The sequence below is a fragment of the Neolamprologus multifasciatus genome, chromosome 18 (assembly GCF_963576455.1).
Source record: "Neolamprologus multifasciatus chromosome 18, fNeoMul1.2, whole genome shotgun sequence".
Lineage (NCBI taxonomy): Eukaryota > Metazoa > Chordata > Actinopteri > Cichliformes > Cichlidae > Neolamprologus > Neolamprologus multifasciatus.
This window is the reverse complement of record NC_140456.1, coordinates 17,382,369-17,400,882: the sequence shown is the minus strand read 5'-3', so window position 1 is coordinate 17,400,882 and position 18,514 is coordinate 17,382,369. Positions and strand designations below refer to the sequence as shown.

General features: G+C 42.9%; 1 protein-coding gene across 13 annotated transcripts in view; it reads right to left on the bottom strand.

The window, feature by feature from the left end:
* adgrl2b.1 (adhesion G protein-coupled receptor L2b, tandem duplicate 1) overlaps positions 1 to 18,514 on the bottom strand; it is a 93,592-nt gene that overhangs the window by 49,126 nt on the left and 25,952 nt on the right. For 12 of the 13 annotated variants that reach the window (XM_085139842.1, XM_085139849.1, XM_085139848.1 and 9 more), the window contains exons 3-4: positions 7,407 to 7,620; positions 2,419 to 2,528 (exon numbers count right to left, since the gene is read on the bottom strand). In XM_085139842.1, the coding sequence (XP_084995968.1) occupies positions 2,419 to 2,528; positions 7,407 to 7,620 (324 nt within the window). Of the gene's footprint in view, positions 1 to 163; positions 2,353 to 2,418; positions 2,529 to 7,406; positions 7,621 to 18,514 lie in introns of those variants that run through there. The other variant, XM_085139851.1, reaches the window with a different exon arrangement.

Sequence of the window (18,514 nt, the reverse complement as noted above, 5' to 3'; positions counted from 1 at the left end):
ATTTGGACTCCGTGGGTGCAAACAATCCTCCTATGGGTTTAGCATTTGACAGGAGAGGCAATCAGGAGAGGAGGGGGGGAAGACGTGAAGGGGGGAGCTGTACTCAACACCACAGAACAAGGAGCCAAAGGAGGGGGAGGGAAGGACCAGACCACTCATTTACCTTTTTGCTCCACTTCTATTTCAGGCATTGGAAAAGAAAGCAAAAAAAGAGTGCGAAAAAGGGAGAGAAAGGTTATCATGAGTCAACTACCAGGTACAAAGAGAAGAATTAGTCTGAGGGAATGACCATGAGATGAACTGCAGGGCTGCTTAGGGAGGAAGAGCTGGAGGAGGGAAAGAAAACAAGGATGTTTGTTAGTGAAAACGGCCTCTCGTCCCTAGGATATAAAAACAGACAAGTTATATGACCAGAGACGAGCTACGTGCCGTGTTTTCCAGTGCATTAAACGTTTCGTTTTCCTCGTCTTTGTCTGCCAACAAAATAATGCACTGGCCACTGCAAAAGCAGAGCAAATCCCTCTAAAAATGCTTCCCCCTAAGTGGCAGGAGAATAGAAATCTCAAAGTTCGGCTCATATTTAGATGGATAACATTCTTAGAGAAACGGCACAGTAATTATTTTTGGCTTGTATTGACTGCGGGTGGAATTTGTTCAAACTTTATAAACACAAATCAAAACTCGCTTCCAAACTTGCTCGCCCACACACGTAAAACATGACACGGTGCTAATGTTACAGACCAAACTCTCAAATGAGCCAAAGAGAGCAACAGCACATGAGATGACTGATGGATATTCGGCCTAATATGGAGTTTCTTTAGTGGGCTGTCGAAGCTGCATATACTGGGGCAGAGGAATGGGCTGGGGGGGAGGCTGGAGACAATATGTGAGAGATCGAACGTTGAAAGGAAGGAGAAAAAAAAAATCGAGAGCAAAGAGGTTAGTCGGGGGGATTAGACAGGAGGTGAAAGGGAGGTCTGTTTGAAAGAAGAAGAAAAAAAAAAAAGAGTGAATATTTCTGAATATGTTTACATTTCATCAATTTAAATACGAAGGATTTTCTCAGGCAGGGATGAAGCCTGGACTAACTTTTTATAAACTAGTCTATAACACTCTTCTAAGGTAGATTTAGTTAAACTAGACACCAGACACAAACCAACCAACTCTCAAGCGATTTAATTAAGCCACTTTCATAATGGAATACTAGAGACACTTCACAGCTGAATACATGAGTTCTGGTTTAATCTGAGAGCAGATGCACATTCATTTTAATTTTTAATCTGCCTCTTATTCAACGTGTTCTCAAATTAAATGACTGAACACATTGTATGAATGCAAAAAACAAAAAAAAACAAAAACCAGTGTACATAATTATTTGTAACATCTCGGCGAAAGACAATAAATCTGAAGTTAAGGCCGGTGGAAGGTCAGCTCAACAAAATTACCAGTAAACATATTTTCTTCCACACTCCTAATGGTATCGCCTCATGCAGATAGTTTTGGGATTTTTTTTTTCTTTTTCTTTTGTATGTGTTTTGTTTTGCTCATGAAAACTGCAGAAATTTCTGCTAGAAGCCAAATACAAAAGAGACAGTTTTACAAAAGGGGAAAAAAAAAAGGGGGGGGGGGGGACCTTTTACTACGGCTGTTTGTTCAGTGGAAAGTAGTTCCAGTGATAACTCTTCACAGTAAGCGCTGCGGTTTATCCAGACAAACAGCAATACTGCTCCTGAAAGAGATTTTGCTATTGAAATACTTTAATTACAACTTTTCAGTCCCGCGTGCTGCACAAATGCATCACCGCTGCAGACAGGGATGGGGCTTTATATATGGATCCGAAACCAGACCTAAATCTGCTTTTTGTGCGTTGCGTGTAACATTTTGTTTGACCCTGTCAGAGAACGCGTGGTGGACCTCAGATTCATAAAAGACATTTTTGCTCTTGCAAACTTAACATTAACCAAACTGCCAGCAGTGACAGTTGCTATTTTATCAGGCAGGGTCAAGTGAAAACAGGAATAAAGCTTCTTGAATGTTTCCCAAATAAGACCAAGAAAAAGAAGCCTTTAATTAATCCAGTTATTTGGAACCAGAGCCAGAATTAGGGTCAAACGGATGTCAAATAAGGTGATTTAAACTTCTAAAACGGCCTGCATGGGTGGATTCCATTAAATGTAATTTCGATTTTTTTTTCATTATTGGGGTGAACTGGAGCTTTAAATGACCAAAACACTTCATATTTCAGCATAACTTAGCGTCATTAATGCTACAATCCTGTTTCAAATACATCAGCGGGAGCAACGTCTGTAAGGGCAAACTGCAAAATACTTGCAAATGATGAGACACAGCGGTTACATCACACCATTTTCAATTGCACACAGTAAGATTTCAGTATGAGATTTGGATAGCGGTACTTACTATATGGAACACACTCATACTGGACCTCTAAGTACTTGTAGGTGCCAGGGCATGGATCGGGAAAGACATCAGAGCCAGTGACAACCACGCACTGCGTACGGTTGTTGCACCTAAAGAAGAAAAAAAGATTGACCAGAGATTTCATCATGACTACCCACAGCAAGAGCACTCCTCAAAGATAACATTAATAACAACGATGAGGCCGGGAGGGGGGAGAAAGTTCATCGTTACGGCTACACTGTAATTGATCAAATCCCAGCCGGAGCTGTCACAAATGCACTGAAGTTTAAACCTTTGCAAACAGAGAGAGAGGAATGAAAACATTAAGGAAGAGTAAATGAGCATGATGTGATGAACGACAGAGCGAAAGAGCTGCTAAAGGCATGTTAGGAATTAGTCTTCGCACCGCTATTGAAAGAGAAGACATTCATTAAGACACACGCGACAGGTGGCGGTGACATGCAGTGGACATGAATGGCTGGCCTCTAGCGCAACAGCAGCTCCTCTGCATGGCACGAGAGCGTCATTTCGATGAGAGGCCTTGCAGTGTGAAATGGTGTCCCTAAGTCAGAGTCTGACGTGCGGATTGCAGAGACGGCATGCGTGCATGTTAGCAGATGTTTCTGGGTGCTGAAAAAGTTCGAGTAAATCAGAAGAAAAGGAGGGGAGGCGGGGAAGGAAAAGAACAGCAGTGGACTGAGTTTGTTTAAATACTGCATAGGCTGAAATTGGCTCCACTTCAATCAAGCTCTGTTGAGATGGAGGGATTGAGAATGTCACCAGTGACAGAGGCGAGCCAGAAAAAAGCAAGACAGAAAGAAAGAAAGACAGAAAATGGCACCAAAATAGGACATTAAGCAATTTGCAAGCCTCAGATAAATTTTTCAGAAGGTCTGAAGCACAAATTCAAGTTGGACGTACATTTGAAGACCAGACAAAGAACCATTAGTCATTCGAGAAGCTTCCTGTCACTGCAAATGGGAGTCGTGCTGCACGGCAACCACACGAAACCATGACAGTGCACTTTTTGGCTCTGGTCGAATTAATGAACGTAAAGGTAAATGTGTGTGCATTAAGAGACAGAGCATGCATCTTAACAACAAGAGCCATTTTCTTCAAACTAATGGATTATAAACGTTGTACGGTGTGGGGGTGGGGGCTCCCATTAAGGAGTTAACAAATAGCATCGGCATCATCGGCCACGGTTTGAACATCACTGACACTAACGCTGCCAGCTGCACTTAGGAGAGGTGCTTTTGTGGCTTCACTGCAGTGAATGCTCAAGAGAGCTGCTGCAAAGGAGAAGGGTCACTGCATCAAAATGTGAACTGACTGACGGCAGATAAGAACAACACACTTGATTAAAATGCACCCCAACATATTTGATCTACTTCTACGTTATGAGTTTATGAGTCGGACCGACGACAGCCCCGGTGATAGAGGGTATATTTAATCAAGTAATATGGTTGCAGGTATTTGTAAATTGCTTGTGTAATTCATTTTGTGCTTGTACTTATTTTCAGAGGATTTACAAGAGTATATCAGAGAGATAAAACTAGCGTATTTAGGTGTTGCCTATAGATGAGTAACCAATATCAATTCACTAAAAACATTCACAGCAGAGTAACATATTCCTTGAAAGTGAGCATTTTTCAGTGAGTCATTTATTTTCAATGCTTGCATGCGTTGGGCTTATCATTACAACTTATCATTACGTGCACAGTCACTTTGATGAGTTCTGTCTGCCACGTGGTACAAAATCTTCCAGAGGAAATAAAGGCTTGACTGCACAACCAAAACAGAAACAGGACAGCACTTTCCCCGGGTAGCTGAATTAGCGGATGCTGGAAACCCTACCTGGCAAAGAAAACAGGAGTGCAGCTGTCGGAGGAGGCAGAGAATGCAGTGATTTTAAAAAAACAAAGCAAAACAGTAAAAGACGAGTAAACCTTGGGCTGGCAGTCACTTTTTGGTGAGCACTCCTGGTCTTAAGAGAGCTCAAAAGCAGCAATCAGTGGACATTATTTCTGGGTCAGTAAGTAAGAAAATCTACCTACTTATTACCCAAACACAAGCAGGAGTTTCAAAATGAAAAGCGATCTGCTCTTAAAAGCAGTAGCGTGGGTGCCATTTTTTGTTTTTTTCCCCACTTTTTGGTCAAATAAGGGTAGAAAAATACAGAAACGCCTGCCTAACTACACAAAGCGCTAAAACATTAGAGATCATTTGGTGTCCTTTAAGCGCTGTTTTGGTTTCTGTTACCTGCAGCTATAATTATACGGGTCTCCAGCTGAGGACTTGTGTGTTTCACTGAGTTGTTTGTTGAAGATGCAGACTGTATATAAAAATGGAAGTGCCTTAGCATTGTCTAAAGTGTAGCTGTCGTGTAAATGTCTTAAACTTGCATTTTGGATAATGGCCGGTCAGTAGTGGGTGATTCCTGGTTGCAAAAAGAGGTCAAACTGTACTGAAATGACCCCGCTGCTCGCTTGATTTATGACCGCAGTAAAAACACTCTCTTAATGAGGCCATGATGGACTGTCTAGGGTGTACCCTGTAGCTGGGATGGGCTGCAGCTCTGCCGTGACCCTGAATTGGATAAGTGGTCAAGAAAATGGACGAATAGATAAATGGATGGTCGATTTCTCTGTCAGATCCAGATCCGGTCTAAGAACGTCAAGATGGCCAAGATGCTCATTTCAAAGCCTCATAATGGGAATTCACTATCATGGTGGCTACTTCCATCATTTATATACAGCCTGTGGTTACAGACAGAGACGTGCAGTGAGTCTGATGCAATCCAGGAAACCAAAGCCAGGAGTTAAAAGATGAACCGAGGGATAACTGGAGAGTTGGGGGCCGATGCTCTGAAGGGTTCATCGTTACAAGAGAAAACTCTTCACATTGCACATTATCGCTTGATTCATTGTAACTACAAAATATCGATCGGTGTACCTTCAAGTACAGGATATAAATACTAATGAACCCACTGTGGCATTTATTCAGCTTTAAGTTTTAGTCCTCGTGCTCTGGAGATCAGTAGATGTGTTGTTGCTAAGCATCCTGACAGTCTTCCTCTGTTTTAAACTGCAGCTGAAATCACTGCATGCAATCTTTATTGCACCGAGCACAATCTAATGAAAGTGAAGTCCTTGAAGTCTTGCATGCTTTCTATGAATACGCTGCACCTTTGATCTGGTAAAAGTTTTATTCGGGCATTTTGTAACAGGTCACGGAATGGGCGGCCGTTGAAATAAGGTAATGGAAGTCAGCAAAACAGGCGTATTTTTGCACTTGTGCTGGTGGCAAACTGAGAGGTGGAGGGAGAAGAGCAGACAGAGAGAAAGGTCAGACATACCGTCCATTTACAGTACATCTCTGAGGGGATGATCACCTGAATATTAAAGTGACCTACAAACCTGAGGTTCCATCAGTTCCTTCATGCATCTTTCATCCAAACACTTTTTTGTGCGAACAACAAAACATTTCACTTGACAAAACACTTTGATGTAGATGCTGAAAATCATGCCATTTGATTCCTGTTAGTTGGTTTTTTGTTGTTGTTGTTGTTGTGGAAAAACAGGCGGTTGATGAATACTTTCTATCGCAATTTCCAAACCGGCAAAAACTGCCACTCTATGCAGCAGGCTCCCCACTGTTTCTGTCTCCCCAATCTTGTTTAATATGTTTGTTTATGTCCGTGGAGCTATTGCCTTTTGTTAATCTTGATGATTCTGGCAGGGCAGTATGTGTCAATGTTGTCTTAGTTGTTCTTGTTCTGGTTTCCTGCAGACTGAAGGAGGGCTGATCAGTGTCTGCCAAAGCTTTGTGACTGCTTTAACATCCCCGGTTATCACATCAACTTTAATTACGGTCAGGAGCCCATTTCCTCTGATCTGAATCATTAGAATAATTCTAGTTAAGGGCTTGTGGTGCAGACTCTTCTCAAAGCCTTCACTCGCACACCGCCTCCAGGGAATCTTCAATTGAGATAAGTTTGAAGTGTAGCTTCGGCGAGTGAGAGTCTGACTTGTCAACAGATGTGGCGCACAGTGTGGCAGGTTGCAGTCAAACCGAGGGGCATGGACACTGTCAGCAGCATGTTACTCTGTGAGTGTACTGAGGCGGTGCTGTAAATTTAGAAAGACAGAATAAGATTGCTGGATTTGATCTATCCCTGAAACTATTGTGCAGTGCCGGACCTCATGGGAGTAAATACAGAAGAGAGCAAAGCAGGGAAAAATCCCAGAGGTCTGAGATGGTGGGCGATGATGCTCAGAAGCTAGCGCACGGAGGGGGCAGGTTAAAGACAGAGCAGTGCATTAGAAGATGAACTGTGTTGGTTACTATTTATGAATAGTTCAGCCAGTGCCCTTTAAAAACACACACTCCTGTAGGGGTAAGCAGCAGTGGAGCTAAAGTGTTGCTGTGATGTCATTTGACAGAGAGGCAGCATCCTGTGAGAGGGTAACCAGGATAAAAGGCATGATGATGGGCATTGCTCACTACCTGAGGCAAAGCCACTTCAATGCACTACAAGTGTTTGAACAAAGCAAGCCCAATGTTCCAGATAGGGAATTAAGAGGGTGTTCATGTGACTCGCAGTTCTCTGAGCTACGCTGATTATGACTCAGACAGAGGCAACAACGCGCAGCTGGTTTGAAGAGCTCTGCAGCACGGATGTCAATTCCTGCCTGTCAAGAATTAATGTGCGCCCCAGTTTTCGAAAATTTCAAATGCCACCTACATAATCTCGTCAATGGACGAATAAATTACATTTAACAAGGTGTGAGATGTCGATTAATTGTCCGGTATGTAGGTGGCTGCACGAGTGGGGCGATAATTTTAACAGTTCTTTTGTGCGAGGGAATGTCTGGCGCGGAGAGAAGGGGGAACGGAAAAAACCACTGAGAGCCTTACTTTTAGTCCTCAGCTCCTGGTTGTGTTTGTGAAATAAGATCCGAGTTTTGTCTTTTTTTTTTTTTTACCTTTGTGATATAATCTTGTAGGCGTCGGGGAGGTAGCATTGGACGTTCTCCATCTGGAACGGGTCAGCATCGCAGATCTTGTCGTCAGTCCGGCCGTAGTTGGCCGTCTCGATCATAATGACATCACTCCCCGGGCAGCGGAGATCAATTGCATATCCTTCACATGAGAGCTCCCTCCGGACCAGCCCGAAAGGCAAGGCCGCTCGGCTGAACCCTGACAGAGGGTGAGACGCACGGAGACAGAGAAGAAGCACATTAAATCAGGGGAAAAAAAGAACGAGTTAAAAGGATCACTGCTCTTGATACAATAAGACCACACATCATGCAGTAAAAATCCGCTGGCGCAAAATAAATAGGCAACAGCAGTCCAATGTTTACCACAGTTTTAAACAGAAGGGCCATTACACGCGATATAGGACCGGGGAAAGACGAAACAATTCATGTCTCCATTGCTTTGTGGTCTAAGCCTTTTGGCTAAGACATCAAATTTTGAATCACTGGAGACCAATGGTAACCTCATAAATTCTTGAGCAAATACAAAGGCCACAGTGCATCCGGAAGGTCTCCACCTATAGAGAACAACCACCGCAGAGCCAAACTGAACTGGACAGAGAATAGTTTGTTTTACGGTCGTTAGAGACCTCCACCCCAGCATTTGTTTCTTTTGCTTTTCTTGCTCTGTAAAGAGAAGAAGAAGAAGAAGAAGAAGAAGAAGAAGAAGGGGGAAAAAAGGGCAAAATCCCAGCAGAAAGAAGTGTAATATAATCCATTTTACAGTGCCGGCGATCGAACAGGGGACAGTCTGGAGTCCACACAGGAGGGAAAATCTATAAATGGAGCGCAGCCAAATAGCTCTGCTTTAAGGGGAATATTAACCATTTCATTCAAATCTCTGCCTCCTTTCAGCAAATTACACTGGGACAGGTTATTTCTCAGCATTTCGTTTTCTAACTTTTTTTTTTCTTCCCCTAAGTAATAAACTGCTGCGTCACGAATAGAGTGGAGCCACAGATATGATGATTTACAAAGAGAGAGGGAACAAAACTGGAGAAAGCAAAAGCAAAAGATCCATTATGTGGGGTTAAAATGATCCCAACTACAAGAAAAAAAAAACGAAAGAAAGAGAAAGGAAGGAAAAAAAACGTAACTGTCTGCAATTTTGAGAAAACAATTAGGTAAAATCTAAGCAGAACATGGAAATGTGTTCCATTTAAGAAGTGCAAGCAGAGCGCTGCATGAACTGCCAATAATCGCCGTTGTTTGCAGCAATGGTGGGCCCCTGAGGGGGCAGCTACCATTTGTATTTTCTGCACTGCTCTCTCCTAATTAGCCCTCCTTTCAGCCTGTTACCTTTTTCCATGCTCCCATTGGCTTCTGAGCATTGTCATGTACTAACACTTACCACCCCGGGTTCACATTGCCCCCTCACTCTAATTATCCTCACACTTTTGACAGTCAGGGTCTGATGCAATTAGCATTGTCTGAACCGCTCAAAGCTGAAGTGATTCGGGCTTGAAATTCCTACCCTTAAACCCCAACACACACGTCTGCTAGCCATTCCAGCCCGCTGTGCCTGGCCCCGGTTATAATGATATTCTATGTCACTCTGTACATGTCGCACCAGCAAACAGACAAAAAAAAAAAAAAACATCTGTGAAACACGCACTGTTGAGAATATAATGTTAAAGTCATTGTGCATTAGGAAAAACTCCTGCACACACTAGAAGCAGTAGCAGGACAGCAAAATATGAAACTAATGGTATAAATTCTCTGGCATTCGGCCACTAGACATTTCATTATAATACCATGATCTATCTAATGGCCAGTAGATTCTGCTTAGCTGGACTGTTTATCACCTCATTAGGAGACGTCATTGTAGCCGAGCCATAAGTGGAGGGCTGCGGGGTCACTCCATCTTTCCCAATAACTACTACAATTACCCAAACCTTTCAGAAAACCTGTCCAGAATGGCGGATGATAAAACACAGAGAGAAGTCGTCGGCTTTGCTGCGAAGACTAATGATCGGCCCGCCTGCCATTCCTCATGGAAGGAGTGACGGGTTTATCACGGCAGCTAGAGAGGACAGACAGAAAGAATGCATTTTATTGGGTTTTAAAATTCTAAGCAGGGAGACAAGTCTTTCGGCTGAAACACCCTCGTGGACACACACACGCACGCACACGCCATCTGCCTTTTGTAACCTCCTTTCTCTGGTTGTCCACTGACTACTCTGCCTATCTATCAGACCGCTATGGCATGATAGCATGCTGTTGTCAACAGAAGCCTAACGATTGATTAGGCCTGTGCCTCGGCGGCATCCTCCTCCCTCGCTTGTATAGATTTCTCTGGTTATAGGCTAACAGTACATCAATTAGGGGGAGTATCTAGACCGTACTGGCGGCCTAAAGAACAAATTGCTTCTTTTCCAAACTGTAGATAGTCTCGGCCTCATTAATGACCGTCTTGTCAACTTGTAATTGGGCAAGTAATGACAAATCTGTCTAAAAAAAGTTAAAATACATATAATGGTTTTTATTTTTATTTTTTTTGGTACTGTAGGAAGAAGAACAGAGCCGAATTCAAAGTAAAATATTTTCGGTCGACTTAATTGGGTTTCACTTAAGATCTTAGGATTTAAACACGGCTATGAAGGAAAAACCTTGTGGCAATAAGAGGTTTCTGGGTGTCGTGTTGATTTTCTCGGTTTAAACAACTTTTGCGAGATTCTGGAGAGGAGGGGGAAGACTGTTTGTGTGCACAAATGTCAATGTCTTAGGGAGGCATGAAAAGCTTTTCATCTCGCGTTCTGTGCTTTGTTTGACTGTTCAACTTTGCAGCAGTTGAAGATTGTGACAGAAGGGCACCAGCTGCAGGAAAAAGAAAAAGAAAAAAAAAAAAAAAACGGTGTAGAGAAAACTGCAGGAAAAATCCATAACACAAACACTGCAGAGAACAGACTGCTCCAAATGTATCCGTACCTCAGATTAACTTGAAATGGCAAAATTATTGAGAGCTGAATTATGTTTAGCCATGGTAACCACTTTGACTTGGCTATAATTGGCTGTGATCTCTATTCCTGGCCTTGTTGACATGAAGTCTTATCATGCATTCTGGTCAGTGAGTGACTGCGAGAGGAAAGTAGCTTTTCAGATTCCTCCCCCTGACCTGCCTGCTAAGCTGTCTATTGAGCTCAAGAGAGCAAAGCAAGGGCTGGGACTGCTTCTCAATATGTTGCATTCTGGGTGGTTTTTTTTTCCTCCTCCCTCTTCTTCTTCTTCTTCGGCTTCTCCAGTTGACAGCCTATAATTCACTGGTGACAATCCCCCTCATAATACATATTTTGTTTTCTATCAACACCCTTGAAATTGGAAGTGGCACTGTGGCTCAGATGGGTGCATCTAAAACCATCCACAGAGTTACACTCCGTGGCTCTTAAAACCCTGGAGATGAAGCGAAAAGATAATGGAGGTTTGGTGTCGAGGTATCGCCATTTGGCGACTGCACGCGGCAGACCGTAACACACATGTTCGGGGTGATCTTTGCTGCTCTGAGCGTTCCCTCTCAAGAGTGCTGTCGTGACCAACCTTTAACCCTTCAAAGGCCACGGCATCAGGACAGAGAGAGAGAAAAAAAAGTTAAGGAATGCCCGACCGGAAAAAAAAAAAACATGGGCCACTTTGGGAGGGTAGACAGAGCGGCGAGGGCTGGCACAGACAGAGAGCAAAGGCGTTGGCTGACGCTTGTCATCCTCCATTAAGGATCCTTTGATTGGCCTTTGTGGTCCGGGAAACGGCAAACAGCTGCATGCAAATGGCCCTGTTTCCCCGAGGCTGGCCCCCATTGTTCTGGGCTTGGGTTTGACAGGGACGCTTTCTCCACAGCATAAAGGAGGGTGTAGCCTTTAGTCAAATAAGAGTGCCCCCACAGAGGTCACAGCAGGAGTACTTCAGGATTGTTTGTCTTTTCATATTGTTTCATTCCCCATACTACTGGTAGCCGACATCTCTGGAAGAAAGCAAATCTTGGAGTCAAGCTTTTGCTCCAACGGTGGGAGATGCATCCATAATCCAATATCCGAGTGGTCACAGAGCAGGTTTTGCTCTAGTGGAGTAAAGATATTCACTGGGAGGGGGGGGGGTGGGGGGGGGGATAATAAAGTCTCATTTGAATTCTTAATATTTTGCCTCTTTTTTTCCCAGCTTCTTTGTTCTTTACTGAAGTATTTCTAATCTGCTCAGGGGAACTTTCTGATTGCTGGCCAAGGAGAGGGAAAAATAGCTTATAAAAAAAATTAAAAAAAATCAAGAGACCACTGCGGTAATTCTTTCATGTATTAATTAAAACACAAGTACCCTTCGCTGTCTATGCACATGCCTCTCAACTAACAAACTCAAAAGTTGGGTCTAATTCAGCTTGCACAGTCCAAAGGCAGCAGGCAAAGTCTTTTTTATTTCCCCATCCCTCAATTTGTGAGGCATCCGGCGATGCTGCCTAAAATGTTCCCAAATGCAGAACATGACCACCCATCAGATGTGAGAGACAAGCCGGGAGCGAGGTGGGAGATGAGAAAGGAGATTTGGGATTTACAAAGTAACACCTGCTTTTCAAATACAGACAACACCCCGAGAACTCTTCGCTGCGCCACCGGCAGATCATATTTCATTCCAACTGTCAAAACGCGCTGAAACACCGGGAAATCAACGTGGACATATGGCACCGTTTCCCGTGACACATAAGTCCCAGCTCTGGTCCACCTTTGCTGGGAAGTGTTTCTAAAGACAGTGTCAGACAAGACCACAAACCACGCCCGCCTTTCCCAGACAACTGCTATCAGACACTCTTGATTCCGATATAAGAATTTTAAAATAGAAACTGGCAACATAGGACCGAGTCCATTTGTGGTTAGATGAAGCGCTCTGAGTCATATCCCTTTTCTCTTTGGTGGTACACGCATTCAGCGCTCCCCCTTCAAAAATACCCACTTTTTTTTTCCTTTTTTGCATTCTTGCTCATTGCCTTTTCTCCGATTCATCTCTTAAATTTATTTCTTATATTGAGGCGAAGAAAGAGATCAGGAGGAGGTGGTGGGGGGAGAAAAGAAATCACGTGCTCCATGTTGGTGCATGTCGCGTTGAGGGGGTTTAAGGAGAAGGATTTGTCATTTTGCTGAGGCTGAGCGTGACAGACACCGCTGCTGCCTCTTAACTCCTCAGGTGGATCCATTTAGAGTGCACTAGATCCATATCACACCTGATGCAGCCATGTAATATTTCCTCTGTAACTGGAGCAGCAAAACCATAAATAGAAAAAAGAAGGTTTTTTTTTTCCTCGCCTCGGTCTTAAGTCTCATTAAAAATAAATAAATAACAAAAACATCGTGAAATGCAGACGCTCCGTGTAAAGGTGATGACACCATCGCACTTTTAACATGGAGCAAGACCCCGCTTATGTTTAAAAATGACCTGGCACAAACCAGGGAAGGCAGCCACAGAACAAAATGTATATTAAATTTAGCTGCGCAAGAACTTTTCAAGATTTTCCCAGGGTACCCAACCTCTCACCCTTTTGTGTGTGTGAGTGTGTGGGAGAGACACTTGCTGGCAGGATCTGGCTTTTGCAGCTTTTGGCCCAACAAGATCCCACAGCAAATAAAACAGAAAACCTCAAAGCGTCTTCTTCATGGAGAAAACACTTACAATGCATTTACACTCCCATGCAGAGGATGAAGTCTAAACAATGCAATGTAGGTACATGCACACCAGAAGACTTCCTTAATATCTTGGCTTCCCATCTTTACCAACTGAAACTTGAACAAAATTAAACAAATACATTTTTCTTGCTCTTTTCAAAACTAACAAAATCTGTCAACATGCTCACCAAGGACCACTGAATAAACCAGTCCTATTTTTAAATCCATATATAAACATGTGGAAATGACACATTGTGACTTTTAAAGACAGTTATTGATGGTTATCAATGCCAGAAAGCTGTTTTTGCTACATATTGTATAAAATAATATTATAATTCTTCATTTGCTTTTTTCTGATATCATCCTGCTTGTTAAAACTGACTGTAACATGTAGAGACTAACATGGTCACGCCATCATTTTAACCAGTTGCCTGTCCTGGTCTGTCAAAATCATTTGAATTGAATAGAGAGCTGCAGACAACCAGTCATCTGGCTCAAAGCCTCTTCCCCCTCTGTGAATTCAAGGAATCTAAACACAAAACTGGTCCAACTGACCAACCGTGTACACATCTGCAGGCTTTGGTAAGAACAATTTATACACACTCTCAAGTTAACCATTACTTTATATGCAAAACAAAGCAGAAACAGAGACAAATAATGCACTACTAAACTTCTCTATGTGGGAAAAACCCCTGGATTAAGTCTATTTCATGGCACTGCATTTGTGTTAGTTTGCATTGGTATTTGTCTGCACAGAAGGGTACATAACCCATGCAAACATGCTTGTCTGCAGTCCTCCATAAATCAAACAGCATGCAACTGGCCCTGAAACAGGAGCGAGGGAGCAACAGGAGAGTTCACAATAACTGATTTGTGTTGATGAGGATATGAAGGCTTCTCGGTTTATAAGCACTGGTGTTTTTTGCTGCTGTTAGCCTCTGTTAGCTGCTGTTAGCCAGCATTAGTGAAACTGTCTTGAAGTGGATCTAACATTGTACTCTGATGTTTACTGCATAAACTGTTATGTGACATAAGAATATAATCAAACTGTTTATCAGGGGGAAAGAACATCCCTAACTGGATTTTTAGCTTATAGCTCCTGTTGTCGTTTAGCTGGCTCATTGTCAGCGGAGATGGGTGGGAGGTTTGCATGTCTAATCTGCTGACAATAAGAAATAGTGACAATATCAGGAATAAATAAGCCTGTTTAGGATTTTTAGTTCTTTGGTAAAGGGAAGTCCTTCTCCGATGGTAAAACATAGGTATGATCCTAAATAGCTTCTGAAGCTTCAGGCACAAGTTTAAATGTCCCTCTACAGCACAAAAACACCTAGGACTTCTTTTCTCTGACCTTGGCCTGCTGCTGTGGTCGGTCTCAAGACACATGAGTAAAACGTCATCAGTCAGAAGGGAGACGTCCTTCCTGGCCACTGTATTCAAATATGGTGGGTAAACATGGCACCTTCCACAGACCAACGCTTGCTCCCATGTATTTTTAATAGATTAATTACAAGTTTGTAATTAATACTTATATTTTTAAGTACGGTATCCTTTTTTTTCTGTTAAATAACCTCAAAAAAAAACCTGACTGTACCTTTAAGGATGTAACTTCTGGCAAAAACAAAATACTTGAAATGCACAGCCTACTTTATTTTGATGTTGCAGAAATCACTCTCTGGGATTACAAAACTCTCAGAAAATGTTTCAGTTTTTCCACAAGTGATGCGAGTCGACATGGTGGATTATTTTTTGCCTCTTCAGAACAGCCGGCTCAGCTGCAGAAGACTGCAGACGAAGAATTTCCCTCATGGGGCAAGAACTGAAGAAAAAGAAAAAAATCAGAAAGCGGAGGCTATAATGACTATGTCTTAATTTGCCTCAGAAAATCAGGGTTTGCTCCTCAGTCGATTGGTAGGATGAACCCTGACCGCGTGGGCACACATCAAAGACAAGCAGCTCGGGAAGAGGGGGGCATCATTACATTACTAATAATCCGCTAAATGCAAAGAGGGTCAGCGTGTAATGCACAGCTGGAGAGATGGTACGAAATGGAATGTCTTCTTTTATTTGGTCCATGGATACATCAGTCAGATTAAAGGAAAGCATAATTCGACATCTTGTATTGTCTACTGAGAAAACAAGGCTTTTCTTAGAAATTACAAATAACTGTCATGAAGGCTAAACAGTTTAGAAAAAGATGCTCGACTTGGAAGACAGAAAAAAAAAATCCTATATGCTCCTGGGAGAGTGCCACTTTGACAGAATTAGTTCATTGCTTGTTCAATATCTAACATATTGTTGCATCTCTTCAGGGGAGTTGATGAAACACAAAGAAAGAGAGGTGACTTAAAGCAAGTCTCCCTGGTGCAGCGAGGGAATAGTTTCACAGGTTTGATCTGCCCTGAGTGATGCTTAACTCCCCCTTAAAGCCCATATTTTACCCCTGCCCTTAAACCCCAGATGGATTTTCCACTCAAGAAAATGTCTCGGAGTAAGTCAGGTGCCCCCCTGAGGGTGGGGATCGAGGGGGGGAAGCAGGGGAAGAGAAAATGAAGGAGGATGTGGGATTGTTTCCATCTCATGCTTGTCTCTGTTTTTGTTTGCTGTGGCAGAATCTCCCCATTTCTCCCCCCTAATCAACCCCTACTTCCTTCACTCAGCCCTGCCTGTACCGAGCACAGCCCAGGAGGCTTACTCTGGACGTCACATTGACACGGTGTCAGAAAAGGCTGCAACTGGAACACGGATGACACGAATAATGAGTCCGAGAGTACAAGAATGACAAGGAACAGAGATCAGGGCCTTGAGACGATAATGAAGCGACAATTCTGATAAGAGACGCGGAATTACTCTTCACGCAGACTCCCAGCCCGCAGTAGTCTTTAACACATTCGCACTTCTATCACTTCTGTTTGTAACAAGTCCATTTTGGTATTTTCGTGTGTCTGAAAAAACCCACTTGTGGCGAAGTGGATGGAGTGGTAACTCAGGCTGCGTTTATGCAGATGAGGTGGTGCAGAGCAATTTTAGTATTCGTTTTGGCATGAAATTGTGTTTCTCTGTTTCATCCCAGCACAATATTCTTTGAGGCTTTTGTTGGTGCATGAGAAAAATATATTTTTTTGAAAAACCCTTTCATGCATCTTTTATTTTGACATGCGTTTTTCATTTAGTGCAGAGTCAGTGCACACTAACATACAGTCTTTAACGCAATTAAAGCTCAGTCTGTGCTGGATTAGATTAATGGGGGATTTCTTTTTAAATCAGTAATGTCTTGCATCCTGAGCTCCATTGAACAGTGTTCATCTTGCTAGAGCTCCTACTCTATTTGATATTTTGCACGAGGGCTGGATTGGCACATCCAGTCATCATAATTCAAAAAATGTGTTGGTCACACCCATGTGTGCTTGCAAAATAAAAGTGGTAATATAAATACCATTGACAGACCAGTACCAGAAAATTTCTGAACATGGGAGAACGCCCACTCGCGGGGTGGTCCAGAATAATGCGGGCGATACTACTACCTATATGCCAAAAAATGTGACACTGAAGGCAAATGACCACTTTCTTTTTAATGCTGTCGTTGTTGTTTAGTGTAAGCATCACTGAGCCTCAGCAGCCACTCCACAGCATTCATCATGTGGATACTGTACATCAAACGAGGCAATAGCAAAGAATTTCAAGCTACCAGACACAAGCAGCTTCTTTTGTTTTCTACTGATTTGGGATCAGCACGCTCCTAAACTCTTTTGAAGTTTCTGTTCAGAAACGTGTGCTACCGAGGGGAGCGTGTCTCCCACATTAAAATTCTTAACCCGCCAAGCATGTAATAGCAGAACGCTAGCATTTTATGGGCAACGATGCCTTCCTTGTTAGTATTTCTTGTTTTCACTTCAGTTTTGACATAATATTGATCACCATCTGCAAGGGTCACTGGACGAAAGCGGCAAAGCTAGCAATTTTTAAACTAGCTTATCTGCTGGCATGTGAAGTGCTGGCTCTGCATCTATTAGGGTATTTGGTTGTATAATGCTCTGGCTTGAGGTCTTATTATTGAGTTCTATCAAAAAATTGTTACTTTGACACAAAAAAATGTTTTCTGAGTATTTTCTTCAGTGCCTTTGAGCAGTAACCTCTTTATTGGCAGCCATTACTCCTGATAAAAGAATTCTGGGGGTCGTGGATCTATATATACGTACTGTACTGGGCAACAGAGAAAGCCTTTGTGGCCTTTGAAGCCTTTCAGATTTACCGGGAAAGTCAATGAAAAAAAAAAAAAAAAAAAGAACACATTCCTTAGCAATAGCCCCCTGCTATCACTGCAACACTGACCACTTTGATTGACTTGAACGTGATGACCTTGCCCATTCCCTTCCACCGGCATACCACTGAATGCGAGTGGAAAACAGGAGCACTGATAAGAGATGCACAGATTGTTGTGGGGGGGTGGGGGTGGCGGGAGGCTTGATGACAGACAGTTTCCTGCACCTCATCTTCGATGAGGGCATTGTGCCTTGCACACTCAATAGGGATATACACTACAAGGAGGAGGTCAATACTGATAGAGCAAGGCAAACAAAAATGTGCTTTGTGCTTAGCTGTTTCTCTGACTTTTTTTTTTCCAGTGTACTTATTCAATTTCCTGCACGGCAGGAGAGGGCTTCCTTATCTTAGACTGTTTATACCTGCAAATCGGCTGGTGGCCTTTTGTTTGCAGGTGACCCACCCTGAGGTGACATTTAATTCCTAGACAAAAGAAAATGTGCGGTCGTGCTCTATGGCACAGACCCTCAGCCTGAGGAGATTACTAATACAGTGAATGCAACAGAGAAGCATTCATGGCCTGTAGTGAGAGTAAGCCTGCAGGCGCCGAGAGACAGAGAACCCAACACACATCAAACACATTGATTCACATCATATATGACCATTAGCGATGCAAAATTTATTAAATAAAACCAGTGGCAGCGTACCCACTTCCAGGTCATATTTAAATATAAGTCGGCAAAGGCAGCGAAACGCACAACCCAACCACGAAAAGCTCGTTTTAACCGAATCCTTTGTAATTTCTTTTATTGATTGCCATCCCTTCCCCGCTGTCAACATTAGTTTTAACACCACCATTTACTGTGTAAAGCGGCAGTAACAAAAATGTGAGACCTGAGCTGTTGTGACATTTCTGATAAGGAGCGACAAAGACAGGTAGAGACAAATGCATCATTTTTGAACAATTTTCACACAGGGTAATTATAATTGTAGCCTCCCTCGCTTTGTCGCTCTCTAACAACAACCGGGTTTTTGGTCAAATGGCCTTGTTCTGTACATGCACCGCGCGTCGCCATCATCAAGCTGTCCTTAACAAATTAGTGCCCAAAATGTATGCTGTAATAACAGGGGGGGGGGGGGGAAAAAACGCCTGGA